This window comes from Bos taurus, chromosome 13 (assembly GCF_002263795.3).
Source record: "Bos taurus isolate L1 Dominette 01449 registration number 42190680 breed Hereford chromosome 13, ARS-UCD2.0, whole genome shotgun sequence".
Classification (NCBI taxonomy): domain Eukaryota; kingdom Metazoa; phylum Chordata; class Mammalia; order Artiodactyla; family Bovidae; genus Bos; species Bos taurus.
In genome coordinates, this window is record NC_037340.1 from 52,608,670 (window position 1) to 52,632,103 (window position 23,434).

The following is a 23,434-nucleotide window of genomic DNA, read 5'->3' on the forward strand; positions in this document are numbered from 1 at the left end:
AGGCGGGCAGGCTGGAGGGAAGAGATCACTATTGTCAGGAGGACTTGCTCCAGTGGGAGAGATGAGAGTCCTTTCAGCTTCTCGGGCCTTAGCCACTTCCCACACTGACCACGAGCAGGAACTCTGCCCCCAGGCCTGGAGGAGATACAGACTTCTCCTCTGGGCAGCTCAGGGATTTTCATGGTCCCTGAGAGTTCCAGTCAGCTGGCTATCTCATTTCCATAAACAGCAAGGTTGCTCTTTTTCCACTGTTAATAAAAGATGTGTCCCAGTGACACTTGAGTGGGGATGAGGTTCTGTTAGAGAGACAGATGGAAGGAGGAAGAACTTGGCCCTGGGGGAGCAGGAAGAAGAGACTCAGAAAAAGGGAGCTGGCAAGGCAGACAGCCCACTGCCTGAAGCTGTACCTACCGCTTAAACTGTAGCTACCTGTGACTACCTGCTGCAGCTGCTAAGTCGCTTCAGTCATGTCTGACTCTGTACGACCCCATAGACGGCAGCCCACCAGGCTCCCCCGTCCCTGGGATTCTCCAGGCAGAACACTGGTGTGGGTTGCCATTTCCTTCTCCAACGCATGAAAGTGAAAAGTGAAAGTGAAGTTGCTCAGTTGTGTCCGACTCTTAGCGACGCCATGGACTGCAGCCTACCAGGCTCCTCCGTCCATGGGATTTCCTAGGCAAGAGTACTGGAGTGGGGTGCCATTGCCTTCTCTGTGTGACTACCTAAGTTTAAATAAGTTAAAATAAAACATAAATTCAGTTTCTCAGTTGCGCTATTTTCTAAGTGCTTACTAGCTACATGTGACTGGTGGCTACTTTATTGGCATAGAGTTAGAACATTTCCATTATCTCAGAAAGTTCTGTTGGTCAGCACTGGCCTGGAAGCACTGTGGGGAGGCATTTCTTCCAGCAACTGACTTTGAGAGAAGGTAATATTCTCAGGGCAGTGGCGGGTGTGTTTGGTTGCTCAGTCATGTTCGACTCTTTGTAACCCCATGGACTGCCAGGCTCCTCTGTCCATGTCATTTTTCAGACAAGAATACTGGAGTGGGTTGCCATATCCCCTTCCAGGGGATCTCCTGACCCAGGGATAGAACCCACATCTCCTGCATTGGCAGGCAGATTCTTTATCATGGCACCACCTGGGGAGCCCTCAACACAGTGGAGTAAGCTCTATTTACCAGATTACTTGTCAGGGCCGGACCCCATTTGCACAGCCAACATCCTTGCTGTGCCTTGGAGACACAAACAGAGAGGCTGAAGGTCAAAATACGGCTGCCAAATTGTTCTGTGATAAAGGGTGAGCCATTTGAGCAATGAGGAAACTCAGGTGTGAGAAGAGCTGAGAAAAATAATAGCTTTATATAGAGGGAACGAGGAAGGGAGTCACCCAATCTTATGGCAGAAAGATTGAGGCAGGACTTGGGGGAAGACAGTAAAATCAGATTATAGTTTTCTAGTAGAAACATCCTGCTCTTCTTTCAAAACTGCAGCAGAGACTGAAGAGCCATAAAATGAGTGATGAGCTGGCCGGTCATATGGAAACCAGGGAAGCAGCTGAGCTGAAAATAGAATTCAGGGGCATGGGCACGAGGCCAGGCAATATTTATGGAGCGTCACTGCAAGCTTGGCCCCATGTTAGGCCTCCGGGACACAAGTGTAGCTAAGACAGCCCATCCCCCTGTTCTCCACACTGCAAGGGTGAGTGTGTGACAAGGGGAGAGATTCTGGTGCTTAGAGAACACAAGAGAGGTAGGAACTTGTTGAGGCGGGGGATCATAATCGCCCCCCACCCCACCACCACCACCAAGGAAGGCATGGGCTTCCCTGGTGGCTCAGATGGTAAAGAATCTGCCTGCAATGAGGGAGACCCAGGTTCGATCCCTGGGTCAGGAAGATCCCCTGGAGGAGGGAATGGCAACCCACTCCAGTATTCTTGCCTGGAGAATTCCATGGACAGAGGAGCCTGGCAGGCTACAGTCCATTGGGTCTCAAAGAGTTGGACATGACTGAGCAATTAACACACACACACATACAAAGAAGGCATGTCTGTTTAGTTGTGAGGGAAGCGCAGAAGCCACCAGATGGGGTAGGGTGTGAGACAAAGGGGTGACGAGGCAGTGGAGGCAGGGTGTAGCCCAAGGGCCATGATCCTCCTTGTCTCCTACTAGGCCTGGCTCGGTGCTAACCAACAGCAGGGCCAGTGGCCAGTCATGTGCTGGGGACAGGGGGACCGAAGCAGGGTGGAAGGGTGAACCCCCATTCTTGTTGAGCTCTTTTAGGTGGAGAGGAGAGGAGAAGGGATTCCCAAGCCCATTAGAGGAGCTGAGCCTTCTCAACTGGGAGAGCCCTGGCCAACTGCCACCCCTCACCTGAGCTCTGCCAGCTTCCTCGCCATGGGCCAGGGCTTGCTCCGCATGCTGGCGATCAGCTTCTTCTTATCTTCCACCTGCTCCAAGATACGGGCCAGTTCCTCCTCAGACAGAGACTCCCCACTGGAGGTGCTGGAGGCCACGGAGGATGACCTGGAGCAGAGGCGGGGTGGAGTGGAGGAGAGTGGGGAGGAGGGCGGGGTCCTCGGGGATTCTGTGGGATGCAAGGAGCCCCACAGAATGCTGAGATGCTCCCAGCTGCCACCTTGCACAGGCCTGCCCTGCTCAGAACCCTCTGTGACTTCACCCATCTGGCAGAGGAGGCCACTACTCTTCCTGCAGCCTGGAGTGCCTTGAGGGCTGCATCTCCAAACTCCATGCCTCTGAATCCTACCCACACAGACATCCTCACTTGCGTAGGGTTGCCCAATGGAAACGTATCATAATTTTAAAGTTTCTAGTGGCTATATTATAAAATAACATGAATATATTATTAATAATTTTAATAATACACTTCATTTAACCCAATATATTAAAATTTTATAATTTAAACATATAATCAGTGAAAAAATTATTAATGAGACAATTTACATCCTTTTTGTTCTGTCTTCAAAATCCAGTGTTCACCTTGTACTCACTGTCAATTCAGACATGAAATTTTCATTGAACATATTTAATCTGTATTTGGATTTCATAAAATTTAGTTGAAAGAGTAGATTCACATATCTAAATTGTTTTAGACATACTTAGAACTTTTCTCATAAATGAATCAAGTGATAGAATATCATTTTCCTTTGATGTTCACATCTGCACTGATGAAACTGTCTTTTTTGGGGGGAAGAAATGCTTTGGTTTCAAAATTAAATCAACCTCAAAACTACATCTGTCCAAGTAAATTTACTAATTCTTGGTGTGTGTGTGTGTGTGTGTGTGTGTGTGTGCGTGTGTGCATTCAGTGCGTCCAACTCTTTACAACCCTTTGGACTGTAGCCCACCAGGCTGCCCTGTCCATGGGATTTTTCAGGCAAGAATACAGGAGTGGGTTGCCATTTCCTCCTCCAGGGGATCTTCCTGACCCAGAATTGAACCTGTATCGCCTGCATTTCAGAAGGTTTCTTTACCTGCTGAGCCATTGGGCAAGGCTAATTCTTGTTTTAACTCAGTAGTATTAACATCAGATTAAAGTTAAATTGAATTCAAAGTTCAGTTCCTCAGTTGTAGCAGCCACATTTCAAATGCCCAACATGTGGCTAGCGACTGCTGTATGGGACAGCACAGCTGCAGAACCCTTCCAGCTGGAGGGTGTGAGGACCCTCACCATCTGACCAAGACTGTGCGCTCAGTTGCCACAAAATCCAAGTTCTTGTCTGTGTGGCTCACAGCCTCCTTCACTCATAAAAACAGTGACTCTCAGCTGAGTTGGCAGCAACCGACAGAGGGTAAGGGAGGGGCTGGAGAAGGGTTCTCCTGGGCAGCCTGCTTAGCAAGTCATAATTGGAAATATCAGGATGTGGACTTGGGTTACCATGGGCTTTAGAGACCAGTTTGCAGCAGACTCTGTGAGTTTAGCTTCTGATCAACTCCTGAGGAGCAAGGAGCGGTCATAGGAATGAGGTGGAGAGGAGGGACCCTAGCTCTTGAATGCTAGGAAGCCTAGAGCACAGGGGCTTTCTGCCATGCCTCACGCACACCCCAGGACATCTGCCCTTGAGTTTCTGTATAAGGTGTTCCCTCAGTTTGGGTGGTGGTGGAGGTGCGACATTCAGTCACTGTTCAAATTCCATCTGGTCTTCCAAGTCTTACTGAAATGTTTACCTTCTCCATAGAGGAACCTCAGCCTCCCAGCAGTACACTCTTCATCAAATCCTTTCTGGTATACATATTGCTTTCTCTTTTGTGCTATGATGATGGCTCAGACCGTAAAGAATCTGCCTGAAATATGCAGGAGACCCAGGTTTGAATGCTGGATCTGGAAGATCCCCTGGAGAAGGGAATGACTGCCCACTCCAGTATTCTTGCCTGGAGAAGTCCATGGACAGAGGAGCCTGGTGGGTTACAGTCCATGGGTTCTCAAAGAGTCGGACACAACTGAGCAATTAACACTTGTGCTATGATAGCTGATAACCCTGTCTTATTTCCCATGTCAGACTGTCAGCCTCTGGGGAAGAAGGCTGGATATTTTTCATCTCTATGCCCTGCTATGGCATGAAGCTGAAAATTGCACAATTGAGTCCTTATCCCTTACTTTGCATCTGTCTTCCAGACAGGAGACTTCCCTGGTGGCTCAGATGGCAAAAGCCTCTGCCTACAATGCAGGAGATCTGGGTTCGATTCCTGGGTTGGGAAGATCCCCTGGAGAAGGAAATGGCAACCCAATCCAGTATTCTTGCCCGGAAAATTCCATGGACAGAGGAGGCTGGTAGGCTACAGTCCATGGGGTTGCAAAGAGTCCGACACGACTGGGTGACTTCACTTTCACTTTTTACTTTCATGCATTGGAGAAGGAAATGGCAACCCACTCCAGTGTTCTTGCCTGGAGAATCCCAGGGACGGGGGAGCCTGGTGGGCTGCCATCTATGGGGTCACACAGAGTTGGACATGACTGAAGTGACTTAGCAGCAGCAGCAGCAGGGACAACCAGACAATAAACAAAAGCCCTAAGGGAGCCAGGAATGGTTGGCAGGGGTGATGGAAGAAATCAGTGGCCCCTTTTGAGGGCCTTAATTTCCCCTCTGTAAAGTTGGAGATGTACAGTGGAACACCTGAGTGAGAGTGTGGGCAAATAAGGTTTATTAGAAATGGGTGGAAGGAGTATCAACTCTTTGCCATAATCCTAGTATCTGTTTCCAAAGCCTCTTCACCCATTATCAATGGGGATTCTTAAAACATCCTCAGAAGTGATGCAAAGTAAAGTGGAAGAGGGAGGCAAAGAGAGGGAGATGGTTCATCAAAATTGGTAGCAAAAAAATGAAACTAAAATCCCAACCTGTTGATTCCATACACCGACTCTATCAATTAACCCCCCGTGTGCCAATGCTAATAGAGCAAAGGAAATACAGCAAATAAACCCCCTAATCCTGGAATTTCAGAGCTGATGGGACTCTTGAAGTTCTTCTAGATCAAAACCATATTTCACAGAAGAGGATGCAGGTCAGGTTGGGAAACGGCATGCTTAAGCCCTCTTATGACTCCTAAATTCAATTTTAATTTTTAATTTCCAATTTTAACTAGAAATGTAAAATTTTTAATTTTTAATAATTAATTTTAGATTTCTCTCAGCTCCTCTTCAAGAGCTGTAGTGAGTCACCACTACAGCTGAAATTCAGGAGATTTGGGATCTTGTCCCACCATGCCGCTGTGTCACCTCCCCATTCACAGCCTCCGCTTGCACCTGCCCTACTGGAGGGGTTGGGACAACAGTGCGCAGGGCCACTCCACCTGGGATGAGTGTGATCCTCATCCAGGTTGGCCCCAGCGGTGAGCCGGGCAGGGACGAAGGTAGAGGCAGAGGGAGGCTGGAGAGAGCAAGGGCCGTCCATTCGTGGGAGGGGGTAGGGAGGATGGCACCTGACCCTTACAAGGGAGGGAGCAGGGCTGGCAGGAGGGAGAGGGCGCATTGAAACGCGCCTGAAGTCGGGTCACAACACACCTGTGTTTCTTCAGCTGCTTCCACATCTCTTCCTTCCTCCGGACCTCCTTTTCCTTCTTTGAAGGAGCTCTCTGCTCCCTGAGGGAAGCCCTCCCATCCTTCCTCCTCCCTCCGCAGGTCTTCTCTGCTGACCCCCGCTCCCGGTCCCCCAGCAGCTCCCGGCGTCCCCTGCGCTCTGCCTGCTTCCTCCGAGGAGACCCGGACCCTGGGCTGCCCCCGGTCCGCTTCTTCTGGCCTGGCTGGGCTCTGCGCGGAACTGGCGCCTTCTCGGCTCTATGAGGCCGCTTCATCGAGGGGCTCCTCCTGGACCTGTCACCTGCAAGGGCAGAGAATAAGTAGTTCTGGCCTCAGGGGCCTCCTCCCCAGGAAAGTGCCCCCAGCAGTGAGACGTCAGTGGTCCAGTGGCTAAGACTCCTCCTTACAACCAGGAAGCCCGGTTGGATCCTTGGTCAGGGAACTAGATCTCACCTGTCACACTAAGAGTTAGCATGGCAACTAAAAGATCTTTCAGCCCACAACTAAGACCTGGTGCAGCCAAAATAAATAAATATGTTTTTTAAAAATAGATGCTTCCTGGAGCTTACTGGCTCCAAAGGCTCTTTCAGATAAAGCCTCTGGTCTGGGGTGAGAGCTAAGGTCTCTCTCCCTGAGCAGCAGGCACTCCCACACTCTCATCTAAACCTCAGCTAAAGACCCAGGCCTTCCTCTGCTTGGGGTGCGGTCCACTGGGGTCACAGCTGAGTCCTCTGCTTCTGCCCAGGACCAAGGCCAAGCGTGGGCCTCTGTTTGGTAAGGCTGGACCACTGGCCTGCTGGCTCCACTCTCCAGGGGCTGTCCCCTTATGTGTCCTGCCTGGCATGAGAGACAGGGCAGGTGCCAGAGCCTATCCTGCTCCTCAGCACTGCCCCAACCTTGATGCTGTTATTTTATTTTTTGATGCTGTTATTTTAAACTACTACTTTATAACACTGGCAAAAGGCTCTTGCTTGGAAAATCCCATGGACGGAGGAGCCTGTTAGGCTGCACTCCATGAGGTCGCTAAGAGTTGGACACGACTGAGCGACTTCACTTTCACTTTTCACTTTTATGCATTGGAGAAGGAAATGGCAACCCACTCCAGTGTTCTTGCCTGGAGAATCCCAGGGACGGGGGAGCCTGGTGGGCTGCCGTCTATGGGGTCGCAGAGAGTCGGACACGACTGAAGTGACTTAGCATAAACAGAATCTGCTCTACAGTGTGATCTTTCTGCAACAGCTTGCCCAACTCCTTGTTTAAGAACAACTATCCTATCTGGGCATTTACAACATTAAACACAGGAAAAATTGTAATGAGATTCTAGTATTAATAAGCAGCCTCTCCATCACTTACTAGCAGGATGTCTGAGCCAGTCACTTAACCTCTCTGGGCCTCAGCTCATCTCTAACATGGGGATGTTACCTCTCCAACAGCTTGTTAATGAACATGACACAGTGACTGACATCTGAGAACAGACATCATTACTCTGATACTCTTATCCAGAAATAAGATCTTCTTACTTGTAAAAAGAACACAGGTTTGGAGCTAGGCCAGTCTGCATGAAAATATCAGTTCTATCTTGTACTTATCTCTGTGACCACAGATAAACTACTTAGCTTTATCGCACCTCAGTTTTCTCATCTGTAAAACGGCTCTGCTGCTAAGTCACTTTAGTCGTATCCGACTCTGTGCGACCCCATAGACGGCAGCCCACCAGGCTCCCCTGTCCCTGGGATTCTCCAGGCAAGAACACTGGAGTGGGTTGCCATTTCCTTCTCCAATGCATGAAAGTGAAAAGTGAAAGTGAAGTCGCTCAGTCGTGTCCGACCCTCAGCGACCCCATGGACTGCAGCCTATCAGGCTCCTCCATCCATAGGATTTTCCAAGTAAGAGTACTTGAGTGGGGTGCCATTAGTAGCTTCTATTCCCCTATGTGGTTGGGTTAATTCAAATAGGAATAAAGGGGAGGGAGGAGGGAGGAGGGTCCAGGATGGGGAACACATGTGTACCTGGGGCGGATTCATTTTGATATATGGCAAAACCAATACAATATTGTAAAGTTAAAAAATAAAATAAAATAAAAAAATCAATTAAAAAATTAATAGGAATAAAGGATCTGATTCATGGGAGGAACACAACAAAGGCCTTTCCCTTACTGCCCCTTCAGCCTGCCTTGCCACTTTTGTGCTCTATGTGGGCACCTAGAACCCGATTGGCTGCAGAGCACAGTTTCTCACTGTTCACAGAGGCTCCCCACCCAGGCTTTTCTGCCTGATTATGACCAGGCTGATTTTCCCAACAGAGTTGTGAGAGCCCCAACTTTGGGCAAAACAGAACAGAGTGGAGTTTTGTCACCCAACATCCCCAGTGGCAGTCACATCAGCGATGGAGTCCAGGACAAGGAGTCCCAAGTTCTCAAATTCTTGCCTCTGTCCCACTCCCTTTCCAGCCTCTCAAGGTTGTGCATGTAATGTAGCAGCCACAGAGAGTTTTCTTCACTGCTCCCCTGATCCCTGCACTTTACATTCTGAGAAGCAAGCCACCCTGTGAAACAGCAACAAAAACTGGTCACTGGTGGATTTGGGCAGACTGAACTGGGGATTTAGAGTCTGGGTATCTGAGCCTGAAGCCTTGTTCTGCTGGTTACTACCTGGGTAACTCTGGGCAGGTTGCCTAGTCTCCCGAATCAGTTTCCTCGTGGGTATGCTGTTGGTGGTCTAACCAGATCTCCATTATCTGGCCACTGCATTGTTCCTTAGCTGCTCTGCATCTTGGCCCTGACAGTTCACAGCTTCTCCCTTTCCAAGGGAGCCCAAGGTTGATGGAAACCATCTTGCTGGTAAATGCCTGGGAGTTTACATCTGTCCCCTCTCTTCAAGTCAGCTGACAGACAATTGCTAACTGATATGGAATACAAATGTCCAGTCCTCTGGCCTCCAGGCAGAGTAAGGCTGGTGGTTCATTCATGTTCCAGGGCTCCCCATGGGATCAGGCAGAGGCTAGGCTCCAGCTGAACGCACATCATTGCTCAGCTTCTTCCCTTGATCTGTCCTGCTTCCCTTACTGCTTATCACCTGAGAACTGCCCTCAATAAATCACAGGCACAAGAATCCCCATCTCTTCTAGATACCTGATCTATCTATAGACACCCATCTCAAAGTGTGGTAGGTAAATTCAACTGAAAAAACATGTCTACAAGTGTGATGTAAGCTGTAACATGCTGGATTTAGCAAGCAGAATTTACTTTGCGTTTCAAAGAAAAACTACCCAAAATTCTCTTCTTGGATCTCAAGCTAGGATACTGTAGGATTCAAGAAGTACTGTGGTGAGTTTTACCCAGACCTGAGAAAAATATACTGGAGGAAGAAACTTCTAAACTAGGACCTGAAAACAGAGTTTGTGTGTGTTGAGGTGTGTGTGTGGGCAGTGGGTGGGTATAGGGTAGGGTTAGGTAGTGAGTGGGTGGGAAAGACCCAGAAATATTTTAAGCAGAGAAGATATGGTCAGTTCATGCTTTTATAAAGGTCCCATTCGGTATTCAAACCCCAATGGAGGGAGTTTATTGATAAAGATACTTGGAGAAACTATAACCACAAAGGATACTGGGAAAAGAATTGTTCTGCCTTGGCTAAGAAGATAGAGAAAATAGGTAAGAAAATTAAATGATTGGGCTTCTGGGTTTCACACCAATCTGTAAAGAGCTCCATCCTAACAATAAGAAAATAAATCTGAGTGAACTAAAAAACAATTATAAATAGATCCATCAGAGAATTGGGTTTGTAGGGCAAGCTACTGTCCAGAAACTGGAGAGAGAGGCAGAGAATCATAGCTTATCTTGAGCAGAAGCCCTCCATGGAAGCCAGTACCCATAGTGCTTAAAGGAAGAGTTGTTGTTCCACTGCTAAGTTGTATTCGACTCTTTTGTGACCCCGTGGACTGTAGCCTACTAGGCTCCTCTGTCCATGCGATTTCTCAGGTAAGAATACTGGAGTGGGTTGCCATTTCCTTCACCAGGGGATCTTTCCAACCCAGGGACCGAACCCTTGTCTCCTGCACTGCAGGCAGATTCTTTACTCCTGAGCCACCAGGGAAGCCCAAAGGAAGAGCATTCAGGGCTTATTTTAATTAGATACTCAGACACAGAAATGATCATCATGTACTTACAGATCCCAAGAGACACCATGCCACATAGGGCTACATGAGGCAGCAGCAGTTTCAGTCGATGGCAAGGTAGAGAGGAAGGATGTGGGGAAGAAATTTTATTATGGTTTCTAGGGAAAGGAAAGGGTGAGCCAGCATATGCAGAGCTATAATTGGCTATTTTGAATACTTTCAGTGGGCCCTGAAGCATAGGGACTTTCCCTAGTTTTCTGGTAACAGGTCCTGGGTTGAATAAGGTAGGTGGATAGAAGTCCAGAGTATGAACTTGATAAGGAGGTGGTTGAGCTTATAAGCTCTGGGTTGGTGGGTCTGCATATGAAAGGAAAGCTTGCTGATGACTTGTCTGCTATTTCTAAGAATTAGCTAAAACTGGGAGGGCTGTCTCTCCAGGGCCAGCAAAGCCTCAAGGTGTTATAGGATCAGACTTTATAAGATAAAAAGCATGGCTATTACTGGTAGGAATACAAACTGTAATTGATGAAATGCTGGAGGTTCAGTGTGGACTAACTTGAGAGTTAAAAACTGCAGGGTCCAGTCTTCGGAGGAGGTTCAGTTCAGTTCAGTTCAGTCGCTCAGTTGTGTCTGACTCTTTGTGATCCCATGGACTGCAGCACACCAGGCTTCCCTGTCCATCACCAACTCCCAGAGCTTAGTCAAACTCACATCCATTGAGTTGGTGATGACATCCAACCATCTCATCCTCTGTCATCCCCTTCTTCTGCCTTCAGTCTTTCCCAGCATCAGGGTCTTTTCAAATAGGTCAGTTCTTCACACCAGGTGGCCAAAGTATTGGAGTTTCAGCTTCAACATCAGTCCTTCCAATGAACACTCAGGACTGATTTTCTTTAGGATTGACTGGCTGGATCTCCTTGCAGTCCAAGGGACTCTCAAGAGTCTTCTCCAACACCATAGTTCAAAAGCATCAGTTCTTCGGCGCTCAGCTTTCTTCACAGTCCATCTCTCACATCCACACATGACTACTGGAAAAATCATAGCTTTGACTAGATGGACCTTTGTTGGCAAAGTAATGTCTCTGCTTTTTCATATGCTGTCATAACTTTCCTTCCAAGGAGCAAGCATCTTTTAATTTCATGGCTGCAGTCACCATCTGCAGTGATTTTGGAGCCAGAAAAATAAAGTCTGTCACTGTTTCCACTGTTTTCCCATCTATTTGCCATGAAGTGATGGGACCGGATACTATGATCTTAGTTTTCTGAATGTTGAGTTTTAAGCCAACTTTTTCACTCTCCTCTTTCACTTTCATCAAGAGGCTCTTTAGTTCTTTTTCACTTTCTGCCATAAGGATGGTGTCATCTGCATATCTGAGGTTATTGATATTTCTCCTGGGAATCTTGATTCCAGCTTGTGCTTCATCCAGTCCAGCGTTTCTCATGATGTACTCTGCATATAAGTTAAATAAGCAGGGTAACAATATACAGCTTGACGTATGTACTCCTTTTCCTATTTGGAACCAGTCTGTTGTTCATGTCCAGTTCTAACTTTTGCTTCTTGACCTGCATACAGATTTCTCAGGAGGCAGGTCAGGTGGTCTGGTTTTTCCATCTCTAAGAATTTTCCACAGTTTGTTGTGATCCACACAGTCAAAGGCTTTGGTGTAGTCAATAAAGCAGAAGTAGATGTTTTTCTGGAATTCTCTCGCTTTTTCTATGATCCAACGGATGTTGGCAATTTGATCTCTGGTTACTCTGCCTTTTCTAAATCCAGCTTGAGCATCTGGAAGTTCATGGTTCATGTACTATTGAAGCCTGGCTTGGAGAATTTTGAGCATTTACTTTGCTAGTGTGTGAGATGAGTGTAATTGTGTGGTAGTTTGAGTATTCTTTGGCATTGCCTTTCTTTGGGATTGGAATGAAAACTGACCTATTCCAGTCCTGTGGCCACTGCTGAGTTTTCCAAATTTGCTGGTATATTGAGTGCAGCACTCTAACACCATCATCTTTTAGGATTTGAAATAGCTCAGCTGGAATCCCATCACCTCCACTAGCTTTGTTTATAGTGATGCTTCCTAAGGCCTGCTTGACCTCACACTCCAGGATGTCTGGCTCTAGGTGAGTGATCACACCATCGTGATTATCTGGGTCATGAAGATCTTTTTTTTTTTAATTCATTTTAATTGGAGGCTAATTACTTTACAATATTGCATTGGTTTTGCCATACATCAACATGAATTCGCCATGGGTGTACATGTGTTCCCCATTCTGAACCCCCTTCCCACCTCCCTCTCCATACCGTCCCTCTGGGTCATCCCAGTGCACCAGCCCCAAGCACCCTGTATCCTGCATCAAACCTGGACTGGAAATTCATTTCTTATATGATATTATACATGTTTCAATGCCATTCTCCCAAATCATCCCACCCTCTCCCTCTCCCACAGAGTCCAAAAGACTGTTCTATACATCTGTGTCTCTTTTGCTTTATCGCAAACAGGGTTATCGTTACCGTTTTTCTAAATTCCATATATATGCATTAGTATACTGTATTGGTGTTTTTCTTTCTGGCTTACTTCACTCTGTATAATAGGCTCCAGTTTCATCCACCTCATTAGAACTGATTCAAATGTATTCTTTTTAATGGCTGAGTAATACTCCATTGTGTATATGCACCACAGCTTTCTTATCCATTCATCTGCTGATGGACATCTAGGTTGCTTCCATGTCCTGGCTATTATAAAAAGCACTGTGATGAACATTGGGGTACACGTGTCTCTTTCAATTCTGGTTTCCTCGGTGTGTATGAAGATCTTTTTTGTACATTTCTTCTGTGTATTCTTGCCACCTTTTCTTAATATCTTCTGCTTCTGTTAGGTCCATACCATTTCTGTCCTTTATTGTGCCCATCTTTGTATGAAATGTTCCCTTGGTATCTCTAATTTTCTTGAAGAGATCTCTAGTCTTTCCCATTCTGATGTTTTCCTCTATTTCTTTGCATTGATCACTAAGGAAGGCTTTCTTATCTCTCCTTCTTATTCTTTGGAACTCTGGATTCAAATGGGTATATCTTTCCCTTTCTCCTTTGCCTAGGGGGCACACTTAAATGAGTTTTACCTCCTGAGCGCCCTAACAGGTTCTCACTGTGGAGACTGTAGAAAAATCCCTGGTGCTTCTAGCAGAGGGAGGAGAAAGTTGTTACTTTAAAACATGAAAAGTAACTCAGAGTGTCCTGTTCTCTTTAACAAAGGCCTATTGTGAGATAATGGAAAATGTGTATTGGTCTCTGTCCCCACTTTCTGGCACAGAGGTCCCAAAATCTCTGTAAAACCCTAACAGCATGAGAAGCATCTATTGTTCTAAAGAGGTGACTCTGGTGGGCTCCTGAATGGCTGGATGGGGGCTGGTCACCAGAAAAACCACTCCATGATTAGAAGCGTGGAATTGTCATCCCCACCCCACTCCCATTCTCAAGAGATGGGAGAGGGGCTAGAAAGGAAGGTAAAAAATGCTAATGTCTACATGAGGAAGTCTCCATAAAATTCCGGTAACAGTGGATTTGGAGAGCTTCCAGATGGGTAAACACATCCACAGACCAGGAGGGTGACATACCCCAACTCCCAGACTTGCTGTCTGTATCTCTTCATCTGTATTCTTTATCATGTGCACACATGCTAAGTCGCTTCCATTGTGTCCGACTTTTTGTGACCCTGTAGACTGTAGCCCACCAGGCTCCTCTGTCCATGGGATTCTCCAGGCAAGAATACTGGAGTGGGTTGCCATGCTCTCCTCCAGGGGATCTTCTTGACATAGGGATCAAAACTGTGTCTCTTGTGTCTCCTGAATTAGCAGGAAGATTCTTTAGCAGGCTTTCCTGGTGGCGCAGATGGTAAAAAATCTGCCTGTAGTGTTGGAGAAGGAAATGGCAACCCACTCCAGTACTCTTGCCTGGAAAATCCCATGGATGGAGGATCCTGGTAGGCTACAGTCCATGGGGTTGCAAAGAGTTGCACACGACTGAGTGACTTCACTTTCAGTGTGGGAGACCTGGGTTCAATCACAGGGTTGGGAATATCTCTAGAGAAGGGAGTGGCAACCCATTCCAGTATTCTTGCCTGGAGAATTCCATGGGTAGAGGAGCCTGGAGGGCTACACTCCATGGGGTCACAAAGAGTCAGACACAACTGAGCGACTAACTTTTTCTTTACCACTAGTACCCTGGAAAGCCCATTCTCTACCATGTTGTTGTTGTGTTAGTCGCTCAGTTGTGTCTGACTCTTTGCAACCTCATAGACTGTAGCTCACTAGGCTCTTCTGTCCATGGAATTCTTCAAGCAAGAATAATGGAGTGGGTAACTAGTCCCTTCTCCGGGCGATCTTCCTGACCCAGGTATCAAACCCACATCTCCTGCATTGGCAGTCAGATACCATCTGAGCCACCAGGGAAGCCCATTTTTTATTATGTCTGTTAGTAAATTAGTAAATGTAAATAAATATTTCTCTGAGTTCTGTGAGCTAAACTAGCAAATATAACTGAACACAAGGAGGGGGTCTTTGGAAACTTTGATCTATAGCTGGTTGGTCAGAAGCACCTGGGCTTGTGATTGGCATCTGAAGTGGGTTGTAGTCTTGAGGAAATGAGTCTGTGGGGTCTGATGCTATCTTTGGGTAGGTAGTGTCACAGTTGACTTATATTGTGGGACACCCAGCAATGTCATTGAGAATTGTTTGTTATAAGGAAAACTATCCACACATTTGGTGAAAGGTCAGAAGTGAAGTATTCTGTGTAAGTGATAAAGGAGACACACAGGGAAGAAACTCACAGTAGGGAAGAATTGGGTATTTCCCTAGGTGGGAAAGAAAAAACTGAGTTTTTCTTTTATACCTAGGCTCCAGGGAAACTATTTTCCCAGAGTGAGCCTAACTGACCAGAGTTTACCAGTTTAACTGACCTGGAGGAAGGGAAGTACCCCACTCCAGACCTCTAGATAATTTGTCTCACTGAAGGCTAGCAGGAGAAGGCTGAGAAACATTTGTGAAGGTCACAGCCCAGAGGCACAGGCTCACGAAAGACTGAAATCTAGTCACAAGATTATAGAACTTCCCCTGCCCCGTATCTCACCGCTACATCAACAGAATTCTGATACAATGACAGGAGATGACAATGGAAAGAATTGCAAGGCCCAGACTAAAAAAAAAAAAAAAAGGAGTTCCCAAGTAAACTCAAAACATCTGGAGAGACAAGAACAAGAACTTTAAAGGAAATTGGGTCCTCTTACACCTACAACTACAATGAACAGTGAACACGATCTAACATCTAGCCAGACAAAAATAAAACCTCATGCTAAAGGCCTATTTACCTCAATTCTTTTTACCCAGTACATCATGCTGACTCTCAACAAACATTACAAGGGACATTAAGAGGCAAAAAAAAAAAAAAAAAAAAAAAAATTTGTAGAGACAGAGAAAACATCAGAATCAGACTCAGATATGGCAGAGGTTTTAGAATTATCAGGCCAATAATTTAAAAATAACTATGATTAATAAGCTAACAAATCTAATGGAAAATGTGGACAGTATACAAAAACGTATGGGTAATGTAAGCAGAGAGATTCAAACTTTTGAAAAGAATCAAAAGGAAATGATCGGAACAAAAAACACCATAAGAGAGATGAAGGATATCTTTGATGGATTCAGTAGTAGACTGATCATAGTCAAGGAGAAAAAAATCAGTTGAGTGAAAGATATGTCAATAGAAACTTCCAAAACTGAAAAGCAAAGAGGAAAAAAGAAAGATAACAGAATATCACAAGAATTGTGAGACAATCACAAAATGTGTAACATAGAGTAATGGGGATACCAGAAGGAGAAGAAAGAGAGAAAAAAATAGAACTATTTGAAGCAATAATGGCTGAAAAATGTCCAAAATCAATGACAACCACCAAACCACAGATGCAGGAAGCTCAGAAAATAACAGGAAGAACAAATGCCAATATGCTTTAATCTAAAAGCATATTGTATTGAGACTACAGAGAATCAAAGACAAAGAGAAAATCTTGCAAGAAGCCAGAGGGAGGAAGAAAAAAACTCATTTTACCTATAAAGGAGGAAAGATAAGAATTACATTAGATTTCTCTTCAGAAACCACACAAGCAAGAAGAGAGTGAGGTGAAATATTTTAAAGCAATAAAAGAAAAAAAAAAACCCCACAGCCTAATCTTGTATTAAACAAAATTATTCTTCAAACATAAAGGAGAAATAGACTTTCTCAGACAAACAAAAGTTGAGTTGATTTACCTTGCAAAAAATGTTAAGTTCTTCAGAGAGAAAGAAAATGACGTAGGTCATAAAGAAAGAGCACTTAAGAAGGAACAAAGGACAGGTAAAATATTTTATTTTTCTTATTCTCAATCTAACAGATGAGTTTGTTTAAAATAATAATAGCAACAATATATTAGATGATTATAGCTAATAGGTAAGCGAAATGAATGACAACAATGTTAAAGAGATGAGAAGGAGGAATTGGGAACACTGTCATAAGGTGCCTGCACTACCCATGAAGAGGTATAGTTTTGTTTGAAAGTGGACTTGACTTTGTCCTAACTGTATATTGCAAACTCTACGACCACTAAAAAAAAGTGAAAAAGGAGTGTAATTGATATGCTACAAAGGAAAGAAACTGGAGTCATAGAAAATGCTCAATCAAAAACCACAAAATACAGGAAAAAGAGCGGAAGACAAGAATAGGAACAAAAAACAAGGGCAATGAATAGACAACAGCAACAAATATGGTCAGATCAGATCAGATCAAATCAGTCGCTCAGTCGTGTCCGACTCTTTGCGACCCCATGAATCGCAGCACGCCAGGCCTCCCTGCCCATCACCAACTCCCGGAGTTCACTGAGACTCACATCCATCGAGTCAGTGATGCCATCCATCCATCTCATCCTCTGTCGTCCCCTTCTCCTCTTGCCCCCAATCCCTCCCAGCATCAGAATCTTTTCCAATGAGTCAATTCTTTGCATGAGGTGGCCAAACTACTGGAGTTTCAGCTTTAGCATCATTCCTTCCAAAGAAATCCCAGGGCTGATCTCCTTCAGAATGGACTGGTTGGATCTCCTTGCAGTCCAAGGGACTCTCAAGAGTCTTCTCCAACACCACAGTTCAAAAGCATCAATTCTTCGGTGCTCAGCCTTCTTCACAGTCCAACTCTCACATTCGTATATGACCACAGGAAAAACCATAGCCTTGACTAGACGAACCTTTGTTGGCAAAGTAATGTCTCTGCTTTTGAATATGCTATCTAGGTTGGTCATAACTTTCCTTCCAAGGAGTAAGCGTCTTTTAATTTCATGGCTGCAGTCACCATCTGCAGTGATTTTGGAGCCCAGAAAAATAAAGTCAGCCACTGTTTCCACTGTTTCCCCATCTATTTCCCATAAAATGATAGGACCAGATACCATGATCTTAGTTTTCTGAATGTTGAGCTTTAAGCCAACTTTTTCACTCTCCTTTCACTTTCATCAAGAAGCTTTTTAGTTCCTCTTCACTTTCTGCCATAAGGGTGGTGTCATCTGCATATCTGAGGTTATTGATCTTTCTCCCGGCAATCTTGATTCCAGCTTGTGTTTCTTCCAGTCCAGCGTTTCTCATGATGTACTCTGCATATAAGTTAAATAAACAGGGTGACAATATACAGCCTTGACGAAATCCTTTCCCTATTTGGAACCAGTCTGTTGTTCCATGTCCAGTTCTAACTGTTGCTTATCTGCATACACATTTCTCAAGAGGCAGATCAGGTGGTCTGGTATTCCCATCTCTTTCAGAATTTTCCACAGTTTATTGTGATCCACACAGTCAAAGGCTTTGGCATAGTCAATAAAGCAGAAATAGATGCTTTTCTGGAACTCTCTTGCTTTTTCCATGATCCAGTGGATGTTGGCAATTTGAACTCTGGTTCCTCTGCCTTTTCTAAAACCAGCTTGAACATCAGGAAGTTCATATTGCTGAAACCTGGTTTGGAGAATTTTGAGCATTACTTTACTAGCGTGTGAGATGAGTGCAATTGTGTGGTAGTTTGAGCATTCTTTGGCATTGCCTTTCTTTGGGGTTGGAATGAAAACTGACCTTTTCCAGTCCTGTGGCCAATATGGTAAATGTTGTCAATGGTCTAAATATAGCAATTAAAGATACAGATTGTCAGAGTGAATTAAAAAAGACAACTATGTGTTGTCTATAAGAAATCCACTTAATATAAAGACACATATAGACTAAAAGTAAAGGAATGGAGAAAAAATATCATGGTAACAGTAACCAAAAGAAAGCTAGAATAACTGTACTAGTTTCAGACAAAACAGATTTCAGAGCAGGGAAAGTTACTAGGGATAAAGTAGGGCATTAGGGGGATTTGGGGGAGAATGGATATATGTATATGTATATATATGGCTGAGTCCCTTTGCTGTTCATCTGAATCTGTGACAACACTTTCGGTTAATTGACTATACCCCAATACAAAATAAAAAGTTTAAAAAACTAGTAAACAGGCTGGTTCTCCAAGATGACATAACAATCTCTCATATCTACACACCTAACAACAGAGCACCCAAATATGTGAGGCAAAATCTGATAAAACTGCAAGGAGAAATGGACAAATCCACTATTACAGCTGGAGACTTCAACACACATCTATCAGTAACTGAAAGATAGAACAGGCAGAAGATCAGTAAGGACATAATTGAACTGAATAGCACCACCAATCAAGTAAATCTAATTGACATTTATAAAACATTTCATCCAACAACAGCAGAACATACACTCTTCTTGAAGAATTTACCAAGATAGACAACATTCTGGCCCATAAAACATAAGTTAACAAATTTAAAAGAATAGAAATTATTCAAAATATGCTGTCAGATCACAATGGAATTAACTTAGAAATCCCTAAGAGAAAGATAACTTAAAAAATACCAAAATGATTGAAGACAGAACAACACACTTTTAAATAACATATGGGATAAAGAAGTCTCAAGAGAAATTTTAAAATACTTTGAACTAAATTTAAATGAAAATAAAACTTATCAAAATTTGTAGGAGGGACTTTCCTGGTGGTCCAGTGGTTAAGAATCCACCTGCCAATGCAGCTGATATGAGTTTGATCCCTGGTCTGGGAAGATTCCACTTGCCACTGGGTAACGAAGCCTGTGCACCACTACTCAGCCTGCTCTCTAGAGCCTGTAAGCCACAACTACTGAAGCCTGTAAGCCTTAGAGTTCAGGCACCACAACCAGAGAAAGTGCACACGCAGCACTGAAGATGCAGTGCAGTCATACATAAATACATGAGTAATAATAAAATAAAGGAGCTCATTTGATTGGTTCATAAGATATCAGTGTGTTTATATAAATTAAATGTTCCAAAAAATCCTAGGAATTTAATAAGCATTTGGCAAATGAATTAATTTAATGCATGTGTGTGTGCGTGCTCAGCCACCGAGTTGTGTCCAACTTGTTGCAATTCCACGGACTGTGGCCCGCCAGATTCTTCTGTCCATAGATTTTTCCAGGCAAGATTACTGGAGTGGGTTGCCATTTCCTACTCCAGGGGAATTAGTTTAATACTTCTGGTTTAATAAGAACAAACATGTTTTTTGTTTGTTTGTTTTTATTTATTTTTTTACTTTACAATATTGTATTGGTTCTGCCACACATCAACATGACTCCACCACGGGTGTACGCATGTTCCCCATCCTGAACCCCCCTCCCACCTCTCTCCCCGTACCATCCCTCTGGGTCATCCCAGTGCAACAGCCCCAGTCATCCTGTATCTTCTTTGATTTTTCAGCATTAAATATAATGCAATATTGTAGTTTTATTCTACTTAGGTTCTTCCTAAACTTACATTGGTTCATTGATTAAATATACTAGCATTATTTCTGTTGTTGTTTAATCACTAAGTTGTGTCCAACTCTTTGTGACCCCATGGACTGCAGCATGCTAGGCTTCCCTGTCCCTCACTATCTCCTGGAGTTTGCCCAAGTTCATGCCCATGGAGTTGGTGATGCTATCCAACCATCTCATCCTCGCTGCCCTCTTCTCCTTTTGCCTTCAATCTTTCCCAGAATCAGGTTCTTTTCCAGTGAGTCAGCTCTTCACATCAGGTGGCCGAAGTACTGGAGCTTCAGCTTCAGCATCAGTCCTTCCAATGAGTATTTGGGGTTGATGTCCTCTAAGACTGACTCGTTTGATCTTGATATCCACAGGACTCTAAAAAGTCTTCTCCAGCACCACAATTTGAAAGCATCAATTCTTTGGCACTCAGCCTTCTTTATGGTCCTACTCTCACTCCTACATGACTACTGGAAAAACGTAGCTTTGATTATATGGACCTTTTTTGGCAAAGTGCTATCTTTGCTTTTTAATACACTGTCCAGGTTTGTCATAGCTTTCCTTCTAAGAAGCAATCGTCTTTTAATTTCATAGCTGCAGTCACCATCTGCAGTGATTTTGGAGCCCAAGAATAGAAAATCTGTCACAGCTTCTACTTTTTTCCTTCTATCTGCCATGAAGTCATAGGACTGGATGCCATGATCTTTGTTTTTTGAATGGTGAATTTCAAGCCAGCTTTTTCACTCTCCTCTTTCACCCTCATCAAGAGGCTCTTTAGTGCCTCTTCACTTTCTGCCATTAGAGTGGTATCATCTGCATATCTGAGGTTGTTCATATTTCTTCCAGCAGTCTTGATTCCAGCTTGTGATTCATCCAGCCCAGCATTTCACATGATATACTCATCATAGAAGTTAAACAGAGTGACAATATACAGACTTGTTGTACTCTTATCCTGATTTTGAACCAGTCCATTCCATGTAAGTTTCTTACTGTTGCTTCTTGATCCTCATACAGGTTTCTCAGGAGATAGGGTAAGATGGTCTGGTATTCCCATCTCTTTAAGAATTTTCCACAGTTTTTTGTGATCCACACAGTCAAAGGTTTTAGTATAATCAATGAGACAGAAGTAGCTTTTTCTCTGAAATTCCCTTGCTTTCTCTATGATCCAACAAATCTTGGCAATTTGATCTCTTATTCCTCTGCCTTTTCTAAACTCAGCTTGTACATCTGGAAGTTCTTGATTCAAGTACTGCTAAAGCCTAGCTTGAAGGATTTTGAGCCTAACCTTACTAGCATGGGAAATGAGCAAAACTGTCTGGTAGTTAGAACATTCTTTAGCGCTGCCCTTATTTGGGGTTGGGATGAAAACTAACTTTTTCCTGTTCAGTGGCCACTGCTGGGTTTTCTGAATTTGCTGACATATTGAGTGCAACACTTTAACAGCATCATCTTTTAGGATTTGAAATAGCTCAACTTGAATTCCATCACTAGCTTTGTTCACAGCAATGCTTCCTAAGGCCCACTTGACTTCACACTCTAGGATGTCTGACTTTAGGTGAATAACCACACCATCATGGTTATTCAGGTCATTAAGACCTTTTTGTATAATTCTTCTGTGTATTCTTGCCATCTCTTCTCAACCTCTTCTGCCTCTCTTAGATCCTTACCGTTTCTGTCCTTTATTATGCCCATTCTTGCATGAAATGTTTGTTTGATATCTCCAGTTTTCTTGAAGAGATCTCTAGTCTTCTCCATCCTATTGTTTTCCTCTATTTCTTTGCATTGTTCATTGAAGAAGGCCTTCTTATCTAGTCTTGCTTTTATGTTAAACTCTGCATTCAGTTGGGTATATCCTTCCCTTTCTCCCTTGCTTTTCAGTTTTTTGTTTTTTTTTTTGGCTACTTGTAAAGCCTCCTCAGACTGCCACTTTGCCTTCTTGCATTTCTTTTTCTCTGTGATGGTTTTGGTCACTGCTTCCTGTACAACGTCACAAACCTCCATCCATAATTCTTCAGGTACTCTGTCTATCAGATCTAATCCCTTGAATCTATCTGTCACCTTCACTGAATCATATGAGATTTGATTTGGGTCATATGTAAATGAGCTGGTGGTTTTCCCTACTTTCTTCAATTTAAGCCAGAATTTTGCTATATGGAGCTGATGATCTGAACCAGTCAGCTCCAAGTCTTGTTTTTGCTGATTATTTAGAACTTCTCCATCTTCAGCTGCAAAGAATATAATTAATCTGATTTTGGTATTGACCATCTGGTGATGTCCACATGTAGAGTCATCTCTTGTGTTGTTGGAAAAGAGTGTTTGCTATAACCAGCATGCTCTCTTGACAAAACTCTGTTAGCCTTTGTCCTGCTTCATTTTGTAATCTAAGGCCTAAGTTGCCTGTTACTCTAGGTATCTCTTGACTTCCTACTTTTGGATTCCAATTTCCTATGATGAAAAGGACATCTTTTTTGGTGTTAGTTCTAGAAGGTCTTGGTAGGTCTTCATAGAACCAGACTGCTTCAGCTTCTTAGGTATTAGAGTTGTTGGAGCATAGACTTGGATTACCATGATGTTGAATGGTTTGCTTGGAAATGGACTGAGATCATTCTGTCATTGTTGAGATTGTACCCAAGTACTGTATTTTGGACTCTTGTTGACTATAAGGGTTACTTCACTTCCTCTATGGGATTCTTACCCACAGTAGTAGACATAATGATCATCTGAATTAAATTTGTCCATTCCTGTCCATTTTAGTTCACTGATTTGTGCTCCACTCTTCCCCAGTAGCATATTGAACACCTTCCAACCTGGGAAGCTCATCTTTTGGTGTCATACCTTTTTGCCTTTTTATACTGTTCGTGGGGTTCTTGAGACAACCACTGGAGTTGTTTGTCATTCACTCCTCCAATGGACCTCGTTTTTTCAGCATTATTTCTGCATCATGTTTAAAATTATGAAGTACCTAAATTTGTGCTTAATTCATTATTATGAACATTTGATTTCATTAGTATTTCTATTTTATAGTATCCCAGCTGTAAGATTAATTTCCAAGATCTAGGACTTACCTGGTGGTATAGGGGTTGCGAATCTGTCTGCCAATGCAGGGACATGGGTTTGGCCCCTGGTCTGGAAAGATTCCCCATACTGCAGGGCAGCTAAGCCCATGATCCATAACTACCGAAGCCTGTGTGTTGTACAGCCAGTGCTCCACAACAAGAAGAAGCCACCACAATGAGAAGCCTGTGCACTGCAAGTAGAGAACAGCCCCAGCTCCCTGCAACTAGAGAGAGCCTGAAGGCAGCAACAAAGACCCAGCACCAAAAATAAAATAAATTAATTAATTAATTTAAAAAATTCCAAGATCTTGAAACTTTGGACTGATATTAAAGGGAATTAATGAATATTC

The 23,434-nt window shown here is 43.9% G+C and overlaps 1 protein-coding gene across 2 annotated transcripts in view; it reads right to left on the minus strand.

Moving 5' to 3' along the window:
- Positions 1-23,434, minus strand: part of TMC2 (transmembrane channel like 2) — a 103,119-nt gene that overhangs the window by 70,829 nt on the left and 8,856 nt on the right. For both annotated transcript variants that reach the window (XM_059892579.1, NM_001113766.2), the window contains 2 exons: positions 6,021-6,336; positions 2,372-2,524 (listed from right to left, as the gene is read on the minus strand). In XM_059892579.1, coding sequence (XP_059748562.1) covers positions 2,372-2,524; positions 6,021-6,310 — 443 coding nt within the window. In that variant the 5' untranslated portion in view covers positions 6,311-6,336. The remainder of the gene's footprint in view (positions 1-2,371; positions 2,525-6,020; positions 6,337-23,434) is intronic.